This window comes from Cryptotermes secundus, unplaced genomic scaffold (assembly GCF_002891405.2).
Source record: "Cryptotermes secundus unplaced genomic scaffold, Csec_1.0 scaffold550, whole genome shotgun sequence".
In the NCBI taxonomy this organism is placed as follows: Eukaryota; Metazoa; Arthropoda; class Insecta; order Blattodea; family Kalotermitidae; genus Cryptotermes; species Cryptotermes secundus.
In genome coordinates, this window is record NW_019724591.1 from 654,817 (window position 1) to 677,409 (window position 22,593).

Here is a 22,593-nt window from a genome sequence, read left to right on the forward strand (position 1 = left end):
AGCATTGAACGCTAAAGTGATATATGAATTGGAATGGATCTAAGAAGGAAACTACAGTGTCCCAGCGCTTGTCTGGAATGAATTAGGAGTACCCCCGACTACAAATCTAGAGCGATACCGCTAAAGCAACCAGCTTGGTGAACATCTGTCTTAATGTTATCCTTCTGTTTATCTTCTCGGCCTTCGACCTATAAATTATGTTTCCCCACCAACCTTACCTCCGTCTCCCGTCTCACCATCGGCAAATAAATGAATATGTACAGGTCAATTAAATATTCTTTCCTATGAGGCTCTTTGCTCTGTTTCCCGTCAGAATTAATATGGAACTATGGATCTGACAAGGCCGCGCCATAGCTCAAGCGGTTAGTCGCTGGCTTTCCCACCGCGGTGGCCCGGGTTCGATTCCGGGTCTGATCAAGTGGGATTTGTGATGGACAAAGTGGCAATGGGGCAGGTTTTTTGCGAGTACTTCGGTTTCCCCTGCCAATCTTCATTCCACCAATTGCTCCACAATCACCCTCACCTATCATCTGGGGCTGGTACAATAGGCCAGAAGTGGCAGCAGTACAAGGGACTTAGTCCTACCCCACTAGCAATAATAAAAAAAAAAATGGATCTGACAAGCTGATCGCAGTAGTCGCACGGTCTAGAGCATATGTCGTTTTCGCTCTCTCGAACGCTGGGATCGTGGCTTCGAATGTCGCTCAAAGTATGAATGTCTGTGTGTTTATTCTGTTTATGTTGTTCTGCGTGTAGGTAGCGGCCTTGCGAGAGGCTCATCCCCCGTCCATGGAGTCCTACCGACTGCGTATAGGATTAAGAAGCTGAAATGCGGCCAAGTTCCAACATAGGACTGTAGAGCCAGGTAATTACATCTCACATACAGTTGTTACGATTCGTTAGAAGGATGATCAGCCTTGTTGTAAGCCTGCTACATACACGAGGCAACACACACAAAGAATTTAACGTAGAGTGGAATTCGAACCCAGAATCCTAGTGTTTGAGCGGGCGAAACATTTCATGACCGCGCGGCCACTGCGATCGGCAGCAGAAAGTAAACAGACAAATGTACGTCATGTGCTTACATTTGACTGCGAGATGACATAGATCGATACGTCGTTAAGTTGTATCGAGTTGAGATGGGAGAGAGAGTCCAGTTGCGACGCCGTAACGCTCGGCGTTCAGATCTGCACCCGAACTTCACTGCAGAAGACGCAGCAGTTGGACGGGCGCCGTGCGCAGAAGAGAAGGTGCTCGAGTTATGCACCCGCTACGGATGGCTGCAGGAGTCGAGTTCGTCTGAGTAAGAGGCAACTCGCATTTCCGTTGGCAGTTAAGAAGAACCGCTCTGTCGCAGCGTAAACATCAGTAAAGTAAGTTCCTGACTCTAAAGCAAAGGAGATGTGAAACAGTTGAATATAGGTGATATAAGGTGATTCTATGAAAAAGAACAGACTTTGTAATTTTCGTGAATTTATCACGATATCAGGGAATTAATGAACGTCGATTTCGTTAAGAAATAAGTGTTCGAAGTCATTTTATCTTCTATATTATAAGGTATTTCCTTTATAATATTAATTATACATATTATTTTAATACAAATATTATGTTTATGGATATTATCCATCGTCTTGTCTCTGAAAACCGACCTGTTTATTTTTCAAAAAAACATTAAGTTTCGGAGACTGGATTCTGTCTCCGTCTTCAAGTAGAATATAATCAGTTGGGCCCAATTGATAGAGCTAGTCTCTATTTCCGGATGGTAAGCGTTGTTGCAAGGCCGCTACATACACGAGGCCAAACAAACAAATTAACGCAGAGTGAGATTCGAACCAACGATCCCAATATCTGAGCAGACGAAGATATTTCATGCCTTAGACCTGTCCGGAGACAGGGGCTAGCTCTATCTGTTGGGCCTAACTGACTAGGTTTTACCTGAAGACGGAGATAGAAACCAGTCTCCGAAACGTTGTGTTTTTGAAAAATAAACAGGACGGATTTTAGACAGAGACAAAACGATGGATAATGTCCAGAAACTTAATATTTGTACTATTATACCATCGTCACAGAATTTTAGATCTTATAATATAGTGTGTTATTTTATTTAGCTGTTAGTTAAATCTACATATTAATATATGATTATCACGCCCAGTATTTAAAGGATATTTCTTGGACATGAAAATGGAAAAGGTTTTATAAAAAAATATACTGTGAGGGCCTTTGTTATAACCATTGGAAATTTTAGTTCCTGTCGTCATATTCTGAGAATCAGACGTTTCGAAAGTATTTCATTTGTGTCGCATTGTGATCGTAGATATGTATATGAGGTCTCACAGGCTGTCACATTTTACCGTTTTGAGTTAGTGGCCTCGATTATATTAACTCCCTTTGAAAATAATTTCGGAAAATATGTCCTTCAATTCGCAACTTCACATGTGGTTTCAGCAGGACTGTCTTGTACCTTATTGCTGTCCGAAAGTTATCCTGCACGCTCGATCAGTCGCGGGCATGAAGCCGCGGGTTCATGGGCCTCTCGCTCACCTGACTTCAATCCCTTGATTTTTTGCGTTGATTTTTGAAAACCAAGATCTGTGGCAATACAGCAGACACTAGAGAGGAATTGTGCAATAGAATTAAAAAATTGTTGCTAGTGAAATGAACACACACAGAATTTTTGAACGCCTGCTAGTGTCTTCTTCACGCGGAGATGAGTTATGTGTCCACAACATGGAGACAAGTAAGAAAGTTTGTTTGCTTTTTTTCTTCTATACAATCTGTTAAATTCTGGACTGTTCAAATTCTGGCTATGGAAGTTGAAATGAGAATAATTGTAACTTCGGGAGCAGGGACCTCAGTGTACATGTTCGTGTAAATTGTGTTCGTTTGTTTTGATGTTTATGGACCATTCTGTAATATACGGTGATAATAATAAGACACTCTGCGTGCAGTTGGCAGCGGTGGTGGTGGTGGTGGTGGTAGTAGTAGTAGTAGTACTAGTAGTAGTAGTAGTAGTACTACTACTAGTAGTAGTAGTAGTAGTGGCACATGGTACTCTAGTTGTTTGAGGTACTATGCAACAATAGTACAATAGAAACCCCACTATCCGGGGTAAAGGCAAATTTGTTCCTGTGCTTAATTAATTAAGCACTACATCATGAATACTTAAGGGGGAGTTGTAGATGAAGGTGAGTGATCAGCTTTACGCCCCAGTCGCTTTGTCCCCGGGGAAGAGCTCCCGGTACCCTTTGCCGGGTGGACCCAAGAGCCTATCTAGACGCTGTGGAGAAGAGAAAAATCGTTTGTTTCTGTAGGGAATCGAACACCGGAGGTCGAGCCTGTAACCCGTCGCTGTACCGACTGAGCTATCCCGGTTTCCTGATTAGGTGGGTTGTGGGGAGAATGAATTCACTCACTTGATCAGAAATCCCGGATAATCAGTGATAGATATACGTAAACAAAATTTCGAATTTAGATTTATAAAATCTCTGTGCTTAACTAATTATGCACTACGATATGAAGACGTATGGGGGAGTGGATGTATAGATCCATATCTTCTTGATCTCGGCACCAGCTAGGGTGAGTGGTCAGCTTCACGCATTTGCCGCTTTACCCCCAGGGAAATAAGACCCCAGTACCCTTTGTATAGGAAGTTGGGTGGACCCCAGAGTCGGTTTGGACGATATTGAGAAAATTCTGACCCTTCCGGGACTCGAACTGAAACCCTCCGTCGTCCAGCCCGTAGCCAGTCCTTATACTGACTGCACTAATAAAAAGATACCTATTTCTTTAAGTGTATTTTACTGGAAAGCTGTTGGTAGGGACATGAGTGCTATTTCTGAGAATTTCCTTGCTGTTTCTAAACATTAAAAAGTCAAAATTAATTGTTTTCTCAAGTATCTATATACATATAAAATCCCTTTTACTTTGTACTTGCTTTTTAAAGAAACTTCACACGAAGTTTATCTTTTGAAATTAGATACACCAGTCAATTTTCTGGACAAAATTCCGAATATTTCTTTCCCTTTTGATCGGGAGTATGCGGTATTGTACTATATTTATGCCGTGGACGCTTCCTCTACGGTTTATCTGAGTTCACGATCAAGGGATATTCATTTCCGGTGGAAAGAAAATACGTAATTCGGTCAAGTGTAGGAACAGGATTCACTCCATCTTATCATGCAGACACTGGTTCAGTGACCCAACATTCATCTCTGTCCACGTTTATAGACTGGTTAATGCCGGCTTGAATCGTATTGGTAATATTTGGCTCGAGAGAGGCTGGTAACCTCCCCCCCCCCTATTTTGCCTTCAATATTTGTTAACATTTTAAAACATGTCAGTCAATTTTATTTTAATGTCAGCCACAACTAAACAGAATAAAATATCTTAGAAGTGGCGTACAGTACATGTATCGATAGGTGTGAGGTTCGATTAATACCTCGATTAGGCCATGACCGCCTGCTTTCAAGTCGTTACGTCAGTGTTATGTAGGCTCGGTGTTGACTGAACTGTAAAATGACAGACAACAACTGCTAGGAAGCGCTGAGAGGCAAAGAAACTTACGGTGCGACAACTATGTGCCTCTAAGTGAGAAGTACCATATTTTGGAAATAAGAAATTGAGAAACAGAATCTCAAGACAGGAAAATTTTATGGCGTCATTTGAAGGTGAAGGCTAGACTTCGGGCTGTCGCGCCACAGAAGGAGCAGAAGTAATGGTAGTGGTGGTAGGAGAAAGGAAGGAGGAGAATTAGGAGGAGGAGAAAAGTAAAAAGATTAAGAAGAAGAAAGGGAAAGAGGAGAATTAGGAGGAGAAAAGTAAAAAGAATGAAGAGAGGAAGAAGAAACGGAAAGGAGAGAATTGGGAGGAGGAGAAAAGTAAAAAGAATGAGGAGAAGAAGAAAGGGAAGTAGGGGGAGAAGAAGAAAGGAAATGAGGAGAAGAAAAGGAAGGATGGGAATTAGGAGAAGGAGAAAAGTAGAAAGAATGAGGAGAAGATGAAAGGGAAGGGGGAGGAGAAGAAGAAAGAAGTAAAAAGAATGAGGAGGAGGAGAAGTAGGAGAAGGAGGAAAGTAAAAAGAATGAGGAGAAGAAGAAGAAAGGGAAGGAGGAGGAGGAGGAGAAGAAGAAGAAGAGAGAGCGTAAAAGGAATGAGTAGGAGAAGAAGAATGGGAAGGATGAGGAGAAGGAAATTAAAAAGAATGAGGAGGAGAAGAAGAAGAAAGGGAAGGAGGAGAAGGACGAAAGTAAAAAGAATGAGGAGGAGAAGAAAGGGAAGGAGGAGGAGAAGAAGGAGGATGAAATTAAAAAGAATGAGGAGGAGGAGAAGAAGGAGGATGAAATTAAAAAGAATGAGGAGGAGGAGAAGAACGGGAAAGAGGAGAATTCGGAGGAGGAGGAGGAAAGTAAAAAGAATGAGGAGGAGAAGAAGAAAGGGAAGAAGGCGGAGGAGAGGAAGGCAAAAAGAGGAGGTGGAAGAGGTGAAAAGCACTGTGTGTCTCAGGAAAATCCCACGGCCATTATCATAGGAAAGTTTACGTAATTTTGAACTCTGCTGAAGGCCAGGGCTGCCCTTATCTCCTGCTGGGACCCTTCTGTCACCCCCTGTAATATTTGTAAGTTACAGTCGAAAGGTCATTTACTTTATATCTTGATATTTTTGGATTTATATGCGATCGAAGTTCTTCGTGATAATTTTTGTAACTCGAGTCCTGCAAATTTGTTGTAACATATTTATCATATTTTGATAGCAGCATGTTTGATTCGATGCTCTCACGGTAATGGCTGTGGACTATGGTCTTTCAGGTTGTAACACCGTGCAGTTCGGATAGTTCCCGACGTTTCGGAGTAATATATCGCCTCCATTTTTAAAGTTGAAGTATAAGCCATTTAATCAACTGAGATTGACGCATGACTATCTGCTGTTTGTGTGACTTACACTTGACCCTGAAAATGAAGGCAATGCGTTTCTCCGAAACGTAGGAATTACTCCGAACTACTCGGCTTTACAACCCAGGAGACTGGACGCTTTTTTTTATAATGTTTTAAAGTATATGCATTCACTTTATATAGGACTAATATACTGAAGTCAGCCGGTCGCGGTAGCCGAGCGGTCTAAGGCATGTACTGTCTTCGCTCGTTCGGAAGGTGGGATCGTGGGTTCGGATCTGTTTTCTGTGAGGTACGAACTGAATTCTCATATACAGTGCGTACAATCAAGTGCGCGCCGCGNGGCATGAACTGTCTTCGCTCGCTCGGAAGCCGGGATCGAGGGTTCGGATCTGTTTCCTGTGAGGTATGAACTGAATTCTTATACGATATATTATTCTTATACACTGCCGGTGACAGTAGCCGAACGGTCTAAGGCATGTACTGTCTTCGCTCGCTCGGAAGCCGGGATCGTGGGTTCGGATCTGTTTCCTGTGAGGTACGAACTGAATTCTTATATATTATTCTTATACACTGCCGGTCACGGTAGCCGAGCGGCCTAAGGCATGTACTGTCTTCGCTCGCTCGTAAGCAGGGATCGTGGGTTCGGATCTGTTTCCTGTGAGGTACGAAGTGAATTCTATTTATAATTCTTATACACTGCCGGTCACGGTAGCCGAGCGGTCTAAGGCATGAACTGTCTTCACTCGCTCGGAAGAAGGGATCGTGGGTTCGAATCCAACTCAAGGCATGGATGTTTGGTGTGTGTGTGTGTGTGTATGCGTTATTCAGTGTTTGTGTTGTTCTGTGTGTAGATAGCGGCCTTGCGACGGGCTCATAACTCGCCTAAGGAGTCCTACCCTCCGTGAAAAATGATTACGGAACTGAATAAGAGGCCTGGGCCCTGAATGGGCTGGAAGAGCCATTTGGGGAAAAAAAAAGCATTTGAAATCTAAAATGTTTCTATCAAGTAAATAATTTGAGGGAATTTCTCAGTGGTGCTTATTAAGAATACTATTTGCTTGGATATGAAGGTATGTGAGACAGTAGAAGACGTTTCGGAGGAAGTTACTGCCTCCATCATCCTGATTCAAAAGTAAGCCAGTCCTGCAGATTAAAATTACTCTCTCTTATTTCAAAATTTGATTGTGAAAATGGAATTAGTATGTTCCCCTGAAATATCAGTAAACTACTATCAGTCTACACGGCGTCATATCCCATAAGACACCACTCCTCGTATGTTTCTCCTAGTCAACGTCTATATAGTCTAGCAGTTTTCCGCTTACATTTATTTCCCAGGTTAAAGGTCCCAGATAATTATGAATGACGTTTACATAAACTGATTCATCGTGTCATGTTACATCCACTGCCCGGGTTTGCGTCATAATCAAATGTTTTTATCTTACTTGCATAAGTCATTTTATTGACTCAGCAGTATCTAATAAATATTATGCATTTAATTGTTCTGACGTAACACAATGTCACAGTTTGTAATCACTAACGTGGCTCTCATTAACAAACTACGTCACAGTTTGCAATCACTAACGTGGCTCTCATTAACAAACTACGTCACTCTTTGCAATCACTAACATGGCTCTCGTTGACAAACTACGTCAGATTTCACAGGTCACGTCTCCTATCTGATCTCTTCAAATTCATAAATAATTCTGAGTTTGTCTCAGGCATTCACTAACCCATTTGAACGATGACCACTAATGAAAGGCTACGGACTAGGATACCACGGTTCGATTTCCGACAGGAGAAACCTATTCTTCTCTTCTCCACAGAGTTCAGACCGCCCCTAAGCCCACCCTGCCGCCTGTCCAATGGTTACCAAAGGCTCTTCCGGGAGTTAAAGCGGCAGGGGCGTGAACCTGACTATTCCCTTTCATCTACTGCCGAGGACAAGAAAGGTACAGCTTTATCTCCACTAACCAATGCATTTGAATAGTCTGATGCTTTATTAAGCAAAAGGACAGCTTTGTTTTTAACTGAAGACAAAAGTATGCATCAGTGCCATCAAGGGGATTCGAACCCGTGCTCCACATCTTGAAGTAAATAAATAAGTAAATAAAGGTCCTTAGAGTGAAATTCTTGTGCAGTATCTTAGAAACACCTTTTGTATCCCCAGATCTTCAGGAAGACAGATCTTATCTTCACGCTGATAATTACTACCTCCAAAGGTAAAAAGTTATCCCTGCAACAGGCCTTGGATGCCCATAGGAATGTAAAAAGTCGAGACTCCCACATTTTGTAGAAAATCGGCTCATAGATGGCGGTGAAGTTGTCAGCCTTACGCGCCGGTCGCCCTTTAACCCCCAGGAAGATTGCTGGTGCTCATTTCTGTTAGAGGCTGAGTCGACCCCAGGGCCATAGTACGGCTGGAAGGGTTAGGTCTGTATAAGAGAGGGTTTTTTTTGTATTTATCATTTTCTGCACATACTATCGTTGTTGTCCATAGCAACAGATTTCCGAACGTTAACAAGTTTCATGAACATACGTTATGTAATAGGTCATGGATAAGCGAAAAGTGTTTAGGTTCAATATTCCATATGTTTTCCGTAAGTATTGCGTATACAGAGACTTGGATATGTGACATAAGCTCAGTTCAGTTCTTATTATTTATGTACCGAGTCAACAGCTGCAGGCCCACTACAGACACAGGTCAGTGCAGATACAGGTAACTACATTATGGACAAACACAACATAAATCAAAGAAAAATTACNTGTTCATGTACGAGCAAAATTGCAGCTCAGAGGCAAATTACAACGTTAGCATAAGAAGGCAGAAGGACACAAAAATAACTAACAAACAAAACACAAAATAAAGCAGTTTATATACTAGTAATAAATTAATAATAATTCCTTGAAAAATTGAATTTATCATTAATGGGTGGGAAAAATATATTATATAGACGGTTTACAATGGTCTATTTGCGCGTAATATTCGTGGGAGATGGCTTTAAAAGTCTGTCCAGATGCAGCATTCAATAACAGGTAGGACCGGAAATGAAGTAAGGGATAAATAGAAGAAAAAGTACGAAAGCTTGTATAAAAAGCGATAAGATTTCCTGTTGAATTCTCAACACACGTTAGTGAAGCAAAAGTTAATATTGACCCTGCGACAGGAAAACTTATAGGACACTTTGAGGAAAACAGCCAGAGATTGCGGACCTGTACGGCACTACGGCAAGTTTTCTTCATGTACTTCTGTTTCCCCTGCCAATTCTCATTCCACCGACTGTTCCACACTCATCATCTATCATCCGGGGCTGGTACAATAGTCCAATTAATGGCCGACGTACCAAGTGGACTAAGTCTCACCCCCGTTCCAAAAACTAAAAATAACCTAAAAACTACGATCTAGTGCCGTGAGACAGTTTCAAGAAGTGAGCAATTGCCAGAAGATGGTCAAATAGGGCCGAAACATGTCGCAATTAATATGATTTAAATGTCATTTTATATTTAAGAGAGATTGTGAACAGTTTTAAGTTGCATAAGAGAAGGAGTGAATGAGAGTGATATTCGCAGGAGGTTTCAACATAACTCGTAAGAACACTTTCCCCCGTTGGAACAAATTCTGTCTGTGCCAGTGCAAAGAAATTATATCAACCAACGAGGCGTAAGTCCCGTAGTCGCCACAGTATGGCATTGGGATGATTGTACAGTAGGCGTCAAGCGAGAGAGCATCGGTACCCCCCCCCCCGACCACCTCTATCGTCTCAATGAATTATGAATGCACTGACAGTAACATTAGTTAAATCTTGCGGAACTCTGTGCATTGCAACAGACACCAGGTTGATATATGGCAATTTCGCGTGATCACTGCGTTTGGATTCTTGTTGAAATAACCAGATATGGAGTTACACATCCTCAGAATGTTCTCACACTTCGCTACGTTCCCGAGTATCACCTGTTCCAACTGCACCTCATAAACCCTAGTGATGGCATCTTCCTCAGAACCATCGGGGTAAGTAAAGACATTTCAGATTAAAATAGATTTATATTTTCGTGGGTTATTTTGTGATTCAGCGATCACAGTGGCCTTGATGTCTCCATGTCTTCGTTCGCTAGAACGCTGGGTTCGAATCCCACTCAAGGCATGGATATCTATCTTCGTTTATTCTGCTTCTGTGTTGTTCTGTGTGTAGGTAGCGAATTTGTGACGGGCTGATCCCCCGTACAAGGAATACTACCGACTATGTATAGGATTAAGAAAGTGAAAAAGTGTCCAACAAAAGGACTGTAGAGCCGGAGATGGATTTTGTGACTCTGTCATACAATATGGCGTCGAATGGAAGGATGCTTGGTGATGAACTGGGAAGGTATAATCGAGTTAATGTCGTGATTCTTACCTAGAGAAAATAAGAAAGACGCAGTAAGGATATGTCTCTTTATTGTTTATTTTTCTGCATGTTCGGCTTATTCTACCCTGAAGTTGGAAGCAGTTTATCGCTCCGAAACATCTGTAAGCTTCAACTGTGCCAAACGGAGTTATATTTCGGATGAAAATATTCATCGTATTCTAATTCACTTGTAGGATCTATGTTGTACAGCTAAGCCCCTTATCTCTAATTCTCCAACTCGCTTCATGAACACATTATGCTGGTAACAGTTACAGTGAACTTGACGTTTCAAATTTCGTTGAGATAATATGTTACGTCAATTAATTGTCCGAGAGTCCCTTCGAAATGGAGAAGGGAAAAATTAATTATATTTCATGAAATGACTAATAAAAACCAATTAAATATAAATATATTAAGTAATTTTTATAGAATGATCGTTAAATGAATGCTCAGTGGGGCGACCGTCCATGTTATTCTGTCCGACGGTTCTGTTTTCTTTTCACTGAAACTTCTTGAGGGATTTTTATTAACATTAATATTGGGGGTCAACATTGAAGTAAGTTGGACAAATTTTATTTCTGTTCCTATATACTGGTGGAATATATACTTCATTCTGACGCAAGGCTCTGTAAAAAAATTATTGTTGCGAAATCTAAAGACGTGAAAACCTGATGGTCTAATTCAGGACGGAATAGACAAGTGTGGCAGAATATATTAAGGAAGGCTATGGCTCAAAATGACCTGTTTTGCTGTCGATGATGATCATCAACATGATTCTCTGCATTGCATGGAGATAACGCCAAAACACTCGATTCAAAATGGGACCCTGTAAAGGAACAAGTAATCTCATAGACATAAATTTGTTATTTGAAAATTTTTGCGGTGTGTTAAGTATTTAACGAATTTAAAAGAAGAGCAACTTCTGACTACACATAGTTATATTTTATTTATTTATTCACTTACTCATAGAGCTGAGCGCTTCTTGAGAAGCCACAAATTCTGAATCTACTCAAGAACTTCCTAGAATTTTATGGAACCCGAAGTTTCATTACCGTGTTCAAAAGAGCCCTCCAGTGGTCCATATACTGAGTCAGATCAATCCAACCCATAACAGCTCATCCTATATCTCTTGAGATCAATTTTAATATTGTCCACCCACCTACGCCTTGGTCTTCCCAGTGGTCTCTTTCCTTTCGGCTTTCCCACCAATATCCTGTATGCATTTATTTTCTCCCCCATTTTTATTCATTTATTTATAGTATATTAATGACGCTGTTAGTAACTTATACAATATAACTTCGAACACTTTCATGATATTGTTTAAAGATATGCAGATATATTTAAAAAATCGATTATGGCCTCATTAATATACTACCCCAGCATTCAGGTCTCTACTGACAATTAACTCAATACATATTAATACTACGATTTCATTGTATTTCCGTTTCAAATACGAGTCTTCAATACGTTACTCGCAAAGTTATTATGTAGGTTAATATTCCAAATTCTAGTTGCAGGTCACCAGGTACATTGAAATTTGATTTAACAACAGGACGCCAGGTGTTGAGAATAATAATTAAATCCTGGGTCCTTTCCTATATCCATATTTTGAAAGTTCTTGAAATGCAGTAGTTGACTGTGTTTAATATAAATATAAATAGAAGTTATTTAAAAAAATGTATGTGTTTCAGGAGCGGGACCATGGTAGACAAGCTGCACCACTATCAGGGTTTCCTGGGGCGTCTTCACACTCTGCGAGAGGGCATCAGAGCTCAATGGTCTTCCTGGAGAGAAGAAAACAGCGATGGGGAAGGATTGAGCAATGGGTTCCCGCTCAGTTTCTTGGGCCGGAAGCAGGCCCACAGAAAAGCGTCACAACGCAGCAGCTCTCAGGACCGTGAGGCTACAGACTACTCACACATCTACAGGTAAACTTAGTAAACGGGACTATGAAGTTGTCCCTGTGCTTAACTAATTAAACACTACGCGATAAAAAATGTGTGGGCTAGTGGATGTACAGACCCACGTTTTATTGACCTCTGTATTAGTTGGAGATGAATGGTTAGCTTCACGCCCCGGTTGCTTTACTCCCGTAGAAATATCCCCTAGCATCTATCGGATTGTAGGCTGGATGGCCCCCAAATCCAGTTTGGACCCTGTGGACACAAAAATAATCATACCCCTTCCTGGAATCGAACTACTCCAACACCGCCTTCCAGCCCGCAGAAAGTCGCTATACCGACTGAGCTGTCGCGCCTTGCTGTTCAGCAACAGTATGTATGTTGATGCCGGAAAATGGCTACAGGCCTGATATCTGTCCCCTCTGAAAATTTGGAAGGTAGTATTTTCCCTATCATTAATTATCATGACATATAGACGCATTTCAAATTGGAGGTACAGATCCACGCATTCTTAACATCGGCAATACGTAAGGTGTGTGGTCAGCTTCACGCCCCCACCGCTTTCAGCCTAAGGATAAAGCTTCTAGATCAGGTCTGTCTCCTGCGAAGAAGATAAACTTTTTTTGCCATTACGTGGAACCCAACTACGTTCGTTCTATGTGATTTCCTATTGGTCTTCAGGAGAGAGGAGAAATTTCTTGCCTATGCCGGGAATCAAACCCCACTACCTTAACCCTCTAGCCCCATAGATATGTTATTTTTTTTAGAAAATAATCCTGTTTTAAGAATTGCTGTATTTAAATGTCCCGCGCTGCGAAAGGAGCTGATACCAGAATGCTTTGCAGGGAGAAGACGCGCCAGGAGCTGGTGCGCATCTCGGCAGCCGTGATGGGTATAGAGTTCTCCTACGCCGCCGAGACCGCTTTCGTTTCGCCCATCCTGCTGAAGATCGGAGTGCAACACGAGCATATGACGTTGGTCTGGGGTCTGTCGCCTCTCATCGGATTCTTCGTCACCCCCATCCTGGGTTCACTCAGCGACCGCTGCCATCTTTCCTGGGGTAGACGTCGACCATTCATACTCGTCCTGGCGGTTGGAATCCTCACAGTTAAGTTCAGCGCCTTTATCTGAATGCTTTAGAGGTGAAGAACCTTAGAAACTTACAATTTGTTTATAACTTGGAGTATCCTATAAAGTATGTGAATAACATTAACAAAACTTGGTACGAGAGGTTAACTTTAGAGCTTCTTGAGGATGATATGGACCGCTTCTGTGGTCTAGTACTCACAGTTCCTCGCTACAGATCCATAGTATTGGGTTCGATTCCCGGTGCTACCAGATTTTCTGAGAAGTAGTGGGTCTGGAACGGGGTCCACTCAGCCTCGTGAGGATAATTGAGGAGCTGTTTCAAGGAAACAGAGGCTTCGGTCTAGAAAACCGAGATGAACGGCCGTGGGGATCCGTTGCGCTGATCACGTGACACCCTCTATCCGCAAAAGTTGGCACTAACTTCGCTGACAAGCGGCGGTCGGTAGACTTCGCCACGGAGTTTGTTTCTTGTTTGTAGTTTTAGGATGATATGACGTCGTCTAAAGTATTACATCAGACTTTCATATTTATTAGAAAAGCCAGAACATTTCGCCCGCTAGTTATATTTTTGTCTTCAGATGAAGATATGAAACAGATCCTGCCCTTTTAGGCTCCCTTATTAGGGCTAATCAAAAATAATATACACCGATAATCTCCGTCATGTATGTGACAGTATTTACACTTTAAGTTGTTCAGGCCCAGATAAATAAAAGCTTCTTTTACTTGGAACAAAGAATAAAGTAACGTTCTCTTTTCGTATTCCCACCTGAAGACGGAAATGAATCTAGTTTCTGAAACGTACGGCTTCACTGATCTCTGACGAAAGATGAAACCATATTTATATATTTAAAAATTTGCAAGAAGCATCTAAACTAAATTATATAACTTGGTTTATATTAGCAGCTGTTTTTGTTATATAAAGCAAAGGCTGTTCCTGTGCTTAACTAATTAAGAATTATGCCACGAAGGCGTATGGGGAAGTCGATGTATAGATCCACATTTTCTTGACTGCGGCGCTAACTGGAGGTGAGTGGTCAGTTTCACGCTCCTACCGCTTTATTTCAGGGGAAAGAACCCCTGGTATCAACTGGATAGGAGGCTGGGTGGGCCCCAGAGCCCGTCTTGTCGAAGTGGAGAATATTCTTGACCCTACCGGTACTGGAACTCCGAAACCTCGGTCATCCAGTCCGTAGCCAGTCGCTATACTGATTACGCTGTCCCGGCTCATTTTGCATAAGTTAACATACTGTGGCGTGTAAACTAAGCGTGACTCTGTGCCGTTGCTATGTAACGCCCGCAACATACGCGCACGCAACAATAGAAGAACTTTGTTTTCTCTGTGGTCCGTAACCGATATTTTATAAAATGGTGGTTTGGAGCTTAGTCAGTTGATAGTCTGTTCTCTATGAGAGTCTGTGAAGAGGACTTGAGCCGGAGGCAGAGGAATGACCATTGTTGGAGTCGTTACCAGGAAACCTTTAGTAACAGAGAACATTGGATTGTGTTCTAATGAACTGTAAAGAAGGGAAATAGCGATTGTGTTATAGTTATCCGTAGTTACGACCAATAAATGGTCAATAAATCTCCTCACCAGTCCAAACACCGTCTATATGAACACATTTCACGTGACAGTGGATTATTTAGCAGTTCATGTAGACGTTGTTTTTAGATCAGAGATTTTCACAACTTTGATTGTTCATATTGCGTTCTACTGTGCTGAGACACGGTTCAGCATTTTAGACAGGACGCATGCGATTTCGAAACGAGTATATCTGTCTACAAGACTGTACGGCATCACAGCTCAGAAGACCACAGTCACTATTTGATGACGACGCGCACTGAAAAGCGTTTCACTATACATGTGCGCCATCGTAAGCGTTTTCATAGAAGTTACTTTCGCCGTGTAATGTAGACCACACGCACTTGCAGGTCTGCTGCTCGTTCCCAACGGTGAGGACATTGGGCGGGCCCTGGGTGACGTCTACCCGTCTCACGGTGACAGTGGCAACCACACGGCGACAGCCAGCAACGGGTCTGACTACAGCAACGCCACCTTGGAGCCAGATGCAAACTACCCACACCCCTGGAGCGTGTTCTTCACGGTTCTGGGCACCATGCTCTTGGACTTCGATGCCGACGCCTGTCAGAGTCCGTCCAGGGCGTACCTACTGGACGTCACCCTCCCCGGTAAGAGGGACACTGACCCTATTTTCCTTTCAAATCCTGTATTATTAGGGGTAAGCAGTGGCGTAGTTGGTTGAGGCACTGTGCTACAAACCGGAAGGTCGCAGGTTCGAAAGACAAAGAGATGGATTTTTTTAACTTACCTAATCCTTCCAGCCACAGTATGGCCCTGGGGTCGACTCAGCCTCTAACAGAAATGAGTACCAGGAATCTTCCTGGGGTTAAAAGGCGACCGGCGCTTAAGACAGAAATTAATAATGAGGGATACACAGACAGGAAGAACATCGCATAATCCTACTTTAGAAAAGTAGGCGTATTATTATTATTATTATTGTTATTATTAACTCATATTTATTCACATTTGCAAGAAAAGGAATGAAATGTTGCCCAGTTTATGAAAAGATACAAATATTATGTTTTTTGACATTATCCATGGCCCAGTCTTTATCAAAATAAAAACCGCCCTGTTTAATTTTCAGAACACAACGTTTCGGAGACTGGATTATGTCTCCGTCTTCAGGTAATACATACGCACTAAGTAAAGATAGAAACGATGGATAATGTCAGGAAACATAATATTTATACTAATATAAATTTTAAGATTTCATTTTTTCTATTTTGTTTTAGTTATTGACAATCTGAAATATACATTTCTTTAAGCCAATGTGCTGACTAGTGTGCAGATTTTCAGCTTAATTAAGGATTTTATTTACGTGAAAAGACGCTCATACTTGTAATCATTTGTCCGCACTGCATACTCCATGCAGCTGTTAATATTGTCACAAATATGTCTGACGTTTCTCTTTCCCAGAGGACCACGCGCGGGGTCTCAGCACGTTTACTATAATGGCGGGCCTCGGGGGTTTCCTAGGATATGCTCTCGGAGCCATTAATTGGGACATCACGGCGCTCGGTAAGTTAATATCACACCAATATATACATCTACATACTGGTAAGGATTTTAAGAGAAGCGATTCCAACCTAACAATTCCGTTGCTGAGCAACAACCATGAGATAAGGAAGTATACAACTGTTACTGAATAATTACTTCGTAAATAAGCATATTTTCATCGCGATAGTTAAACTGCAAGGAGGAGGAACTGTATTTTCTTTGCGGTCCGCGCCTAGATGTTATTAACAGGACAATTATTGTAGAGAGTCAGTCAGTGAAGAGTTGAACTGCTGCGGTTCAGTTCTTGCGAACTTTTGCTCTGACAAGATTGAAGCCTAGCGCCGAAACACTTCGGGAACCAAGAGTAAGAGGAACGTTCGCCGCTGGAAGCCGCTACCATGTAACGGTTCGAGAAAACTGAGAAGAATTCATGTGTGCTGATGTTAAAGTGATGTTTGGAACGTGTAACTCAGTGAGACTGTCGTAGTTATTTCTAGTTACGTTCTGTAAGTGTCCAATAAATCCGATTACAAATCCAGGCCCCATCTATAGTCACACTCGTCTAGCCCGGAAATTCACAAAACTAATTGAATTGGGGCCATCAGAAACCGTAATATAAAAAGTATTATTGTTATTTTAAATATGCGGGAAGATAATAATAAAATGAATCTTAGAGATACAGAATGGGGGGGGGGTATGGTGCGTATCGATCTGGCTGTGAATAGGGATCAGTGGAGGGCTCTTGTGAACACGGTAATGAACCTTCGGGTGCCATAAAATGCTTGGAATTTCTTGAGTAGTTCAGTGACTGTTGGATCCTTAAGGAGGATTAAAATCCACATAGTTAGTTAGTTAATTAGCCAGTAAAGAGTCACTTATATCACAAGTTTCCATATAGACACTTCAAGAAACCAGATATGCGTTGTCTCTCCTGTGGCTTCCCGCACACGTGTGAACTGTAAATAGAATAATAATAATATTAATCCTAATCTGAAGATTTGAATTACATTAATGTGACAGGCTAAAGAAGATATATTTAGAACATCTGCCTATCGGAGAACCTCGTGAAAGAAACCTTGTGATTAAAACGAATTGAGCGCCATAGCTCAAGTGGTTAGTCGCTGGCTTCTCACCTCGGCGGCCCAGGTTCGATCCCGGGTCTGGTCAAGTGGGATTTGTGGTGGACAAAGTGGCGCTGGGGCGGGGTTTCTCCGAGTACTTCGGTTTCCCCTGCCAATCTTCATTCCATCAATTGCTCCACAATCACCCACACCTATCATCTGGGGCTGGTACAGTAGGCCAGAAGTGGCCGCAGTGCAAAGGACTTAGTCCCACCCCGCTAGCAATAAATAAAGTTACAACTTATCACATTCACTTGAAGACACGTCTGAGATAGGTTGATACAACCACATGATCTACAGTCAGCACGCACATTACAATCTGAGCTAAAGGTAAAGTAGTGAACGAAGTTCATGGAGGTAGGCCTAGGCCCACTGGGGCTGTAGTGTCAAGGAAAAAAAAAAAAGGTAAAGTTGTATGTGTGCTTAGTTAAGTCTCGAATCGTGAAGAAGTATAGGGGAGTAGAGATAGAGCTCCATCATTATTAGCCAGCTTCACTCCCGTGAAAAATTTACCACCGGAGAGAGAGCCCCCGGTACCCATTGTATAAGAGACTGGGTGAACCCCAGAGCCGGTCTGGATGTTGTGCAGGAGAGAAAAATCTTGCCTTTTGTGGAGATTGAACCCAGGCACTCCAGCCAGTATCCCGTCTCTATATATTTTTTTTAATTCGCTTAGTGGGGGTTGGAGTCCAGCTGGGTCCACTCGGCACAGCGGCCATTGATTGGCCTATTGTAGCCTGCCCCGGGTAATTATGATGATGGAGAATTTTGTGGAATGAAGATTGGCAGGGGAAACCGAAGTACTGGAGAAAACTCGCCCCAGCGTCACTTTGTCCACCACAAATCCAACTTGACCAGACCCGGGATCGAACCCGGGCCGCCGCGGTGGGAAGCCAGCTACTAACCGCTTGAGATATGGCGCGGCCCCCGTCTCTATAAAGACTGAGTTATCTCAGTGACATAAACTATAACGATTTCATTACTTTAAAGACATTTATTGAACCGCAATTCAAATTTCTTATCGAGTTGTCGGCGAAGTAAATTTAAATGAAAGTATTCCATTTTCGTGTATTTAAGGATCGCAAAATTTGCATTTTTATGGAGGCGTATTTATGTTTGGGTGTAGCATAGTTGGTTGGGACACTATGCTACAAGCTGGAATGTCGCGGTTTCTTGTCCCAATGAGGTGGATTTTTCAATTTACCTAATCCTTCCAGCCACACTATGGCCCTGGGGTCGACTCAGCCTCTAACAGAAATGAGTACCAGGAATCTTAGTGGGAGGTAAAGGGCGGCCAGTGAGTAAAGCTGACATCCTTACCGCCATCTATGAGCCGATTTTCTAGAAAATGTGGGAGCCTCGACGTCTCACAACCCTATGGGCCTCCGCGACCTGTTACAGAGATAGCTATTTCTTTTCACAGTAACACGTTATATGATCTCGGTAGTGAAAAGGCGTCATTAAACCCATGGAACGGAAAACAGATTAAAAAAAAAAACATCTAGCAGTCACACTGAACGGCGTTAATAATCTTCCGTACAATTGCAGTCCTGTACACAGTGCTTGTGCCTTTGAAAACAATGCAGCTTTCCTGCTAGCTTGTGCTTCTCTGCTGCAGGAGAGATCCTCGGAGGTCACGTGAGAGCCGTCTTCACGCTCATCACGTTCATCTTCACTATCTGCGTGGCGTTAACTGTGACCAGCTTCACGGAGATTCCGCTGAGGGTGCTGGAGCAAGAAGCTCAGGTGTGACGAGTCTCAACTCAGTGTTAATGGCTGACATATGTCTGGTCGATTGGTTGTTTCACTGCCAGACCTATTTATATATACTAGACTCACTGATTGGTTGGTAGATTGATGATAATCTGGTTATTAATTTGCTCCATAATGTATTGATTCACTGATTGGATGACCGCTTAGTTAATTGGTAGAGTAACTGACTGTAAAACCAGCTGAGTGAACGATTGCATGGTTGATAGACTGGCCTAATCTGTTACTAATAGACTGATGGAGCAATTAAGGAACTGGTCGAGTGTTCAAGGCGTTTAGAAATTCATAGACTGGTTAACCAAATGAGGAAATTATTGACTGTTATAATAAATTATGAACTGACCGACTGGTTAACCAGTTGAAGAGCTGACCGACTGTTTAACCAATTTAGGAATTGACCGACTGGTTAACCAAATGAGAAAATGACCTAATGGCTAACCAACTGAGGATCTAACTGACTGGTTAACCAGGTGGGGAACTGACCAACTGGTTAACTAATTGTGGAACTGAACTACTTCTTAACCAGTTGTGGAACTGATTGAATGTTTAACCAATTGCGGAACAGTCTGGCCAACAGAATAACTAAACAAGCAAATGTCTGGACGAGTGACTGAGAAACCACCTGATTCAATGAGCTACTGAGTAACTGATTCGATCGATTTACTGACTGATCGATTGGTCGATTGCATATTGGTCGATCAGATAACGTACCTATTGACTGACTAATGCTTGCTGTGTTTTCAGATCTTTTTAAATTCTATATCGACTTCATCTTCGCTTCTCGCCGAACGGTGCAGGACCACGATTACATGCGATGAAGTAAAAGGGCAAAGAAGAAACGTTTGTGGCCTGTGTCAAGCCTCTTGTCCCGAAACTACAGAAATCTCTCGCTCCAATCCCGAAAACCCGCCAGTCACACGTCTTATCGGTTTCTTGTCAGTTTGTTTCCGGCCACACCTTTCCAGACTGTTCTGCATGTGTGGCCTTGAAGGGTTTTATGCTGTTAGTCAGTCACATGTACCGACAGGAACATGTCATTATTTCTGGTCTTGCAGGAGGAAGCCATTAGAGCCTCATGAGGTGATTATGGTCACGGTCACACGGTGATACAGTATGGCACGTTTGGCCATGGCAGTCAGGGGATTCACCGCATCTCGATAACACAAGGTCTTCTGATGTAGTAACGTGACGTGACTTTTGAGGATTCCCATAAATGAAAAGATACATGTATATACGATGGGGTACCCAAAAGAAACCGAACTAATTTTTTTGTGGGCAGAGCTTTTGTAGTACCGCGTTTTGCCGCTATGAGCGCATAGAGCTAACATTCCTGAGTCGATAAGCCGACTACCGTTGCTTCAGAAGGTAAGGACTAGTTTCGGCAGAGTTTATAGTGACAACTGTTTTGTGTGATCGTCGTTTTTGCAATGGCCCGAACACATGAAAATGTTGAAAAAATTCGTGAAATCATCAAGGAAGATCGACGACGGACCATTGAAGAAATTGTGGAGCTGTCGGGAGTGACTTGGAGCTCAGTTCAGCGAATTTTGACAGAAGATTTGGGAATGAAAAGGGTGGTTGTGAAATTCGTGCCACGACTGCTGACTGCTGAACAAAAACAAGGTCGCGTGGAAGCATGCTGTGCTTTGAAAGAAGAGTCCCGAAATGATCAAAACTTTTTTTCAGCGTTTTGCTGATGTTGCTGAAGTGAAGGGAAAAAAACGACGGAGGCGCTGTCAAGCATCTCAGAAGATGAATTTAGACAATGTTTTGAAAAATGGAATAAAAGACTAGACAAGTGTGATAGTTTAAGTGGAGAGTACTTTGAAGGGGATTGATGATTTGTGCTTAAAATTTGAATAAAGAAGTTAAAAAAAATAAATTCCGTTTCTTTTGGGTACCCTCTCGTACATCGAGTGAGCTGACGTAGCGGTGAAATTCTAATAGCTGGGAGGTGATCAGTTCGAACCTCGGTCGGAGCATCGGATATTATGAATAAGATTTTGCGTACTTTTCTTCATCCATCCCAGGAAAATGCTGGGATAGAACCACGATTGAATCCATATCTATTTCCATTTCATATATCAACCTACCATTTTGACGCTCTGGAGTCCGCCTCAGTGATCTAGTGGACAGAGTTCCTGGCTACAAATCCAGAGGTCCCGGGTTCGATTCTCGGCGCTATAAGATTTTCTGAGAAGTAGTGGGTCTGGAACGGGGTCCATTCAGCCTCGTGAGGATAATTGAGGAGCTATTCCAAAGAAATGACGGCTCCAGTCTAGAAAGCAGAAATTAACAACCGTGGAGATTCGTTGCGATGACCACGCGACACCCTCTATCCGCTAAATTTGGTACTAACTTCGCCGAAAAGCGGTAGTGGCTCGGTCGTTATAGTTTGCTTGCGGACTGCAGGCTACGGAGTTAGTTTGTTTTGTGGTCTTGCTACCGACAAAGCCGTTAAGTTGCCCAACGAATAACAAAGGAACACAGAAACTGTATTACAAATGAAAATGAAATTTATTTCAGTAGTAGAGCTTATTAAAGTTTATAGAATTAAATCCAAGTGCCGATCACAGTGGCCGCGCGGTCTAAGGCATGAACTGTCTTCGTCCGCTCGAACGCTGGGATCGTGGGTTCGAATCCCACTCAAGACATAGATGTCTGCGTGCGTTTATTCTGTATTTGTGTTGTTTTGTGCGTAGGTAGCGACCTTGCGACGGGCTGATCCCCCGTCCAAGGAGCTCTACGTACTGTGTAGAGATTATGAACTTGAAAGATTGGCCAAGGTCCACGAGGGCTATAGAGCAATAAGTCGATAGATAAAATCAGGGTGATTAATGAAGAGACTAACCAATTAATTAATGCAGAGTAAATAAGTATGCACTAAAATCTTTTTCGGCGATCAGCCTTGTCAATGTTGAGTTAATACCAGTTTTAAATTCAGCATTGACAATGCCGAATCTCCAAGAAAGTTTCATTAGTACATGTATTCTTCGTGAAACTTTCGAGTCTTACGTAAGTGCCTCTTCATATATTATCAGCAGAATTAAGACGAAAATCATGATAAAGGATAACTAATAAATACTAGGAAAATATTGCAACAATAAGTTACAAGCGGAACAGCCAACATGTCAACACAACAAATTCGTAATAAATAAACCACTGCTGCCATATTAACATGCTACATGTTTCGATCCAGCTAGATCATCATCAGGCAAATATTTATCAAATATACACTCGTATTGAGCTGTATGTTTAATGTGGGTCCATATAAGTGGTCATTAATATCGTCACGTGTAGAGTTTGTGCCTGACTTATAGACGGGCTGTGAGTTGGATGATAGGATTTACTGACATCTCGGGA

The 22,593-nt window shown here is 42.3% G+C and overlaps 1 protein-coding gene across 6 annotated transcripts in view; it reads left to right on the forward strand.

Annotated features, from left to right (window-relative positions):
• The first annotated feature begins 1,172 nt into the window (after positions 1-1,172).
• The window catches only part of LOC111862372 (proton-associated sugar transporter A), a 32,073-nt gene continuing 10,652 nt past the window's right edge, over positions 1,173-22,593 (forward strand). The window contains exons 1-6 of one of the 6 annotated variants that reach the window (XM_023847693.2): positions 1,173-1,373; positions 11,965-12,201; positions 13,020-13,282; positions 15,193-15,450; positions 16,259-16,360; positions 19,079-19,206. In XM_023847693.2, the coding sequence (XP_023703461.1) occupies positions 11,975-12,201; positions 13,020-13,282; positions 15,193-15,450; positions 16,259-16,360; positions 19,079-19,206 (978 nt within the window). In that variant the 5' untranslated portion in view covers positions 1,173-1,373; positions 11,965-11,974. The other 5 variants (XM_023847694.2, XM_033750635.1, XM_023847696.2 and 2 more) reach the window with 5 other exon arrangements.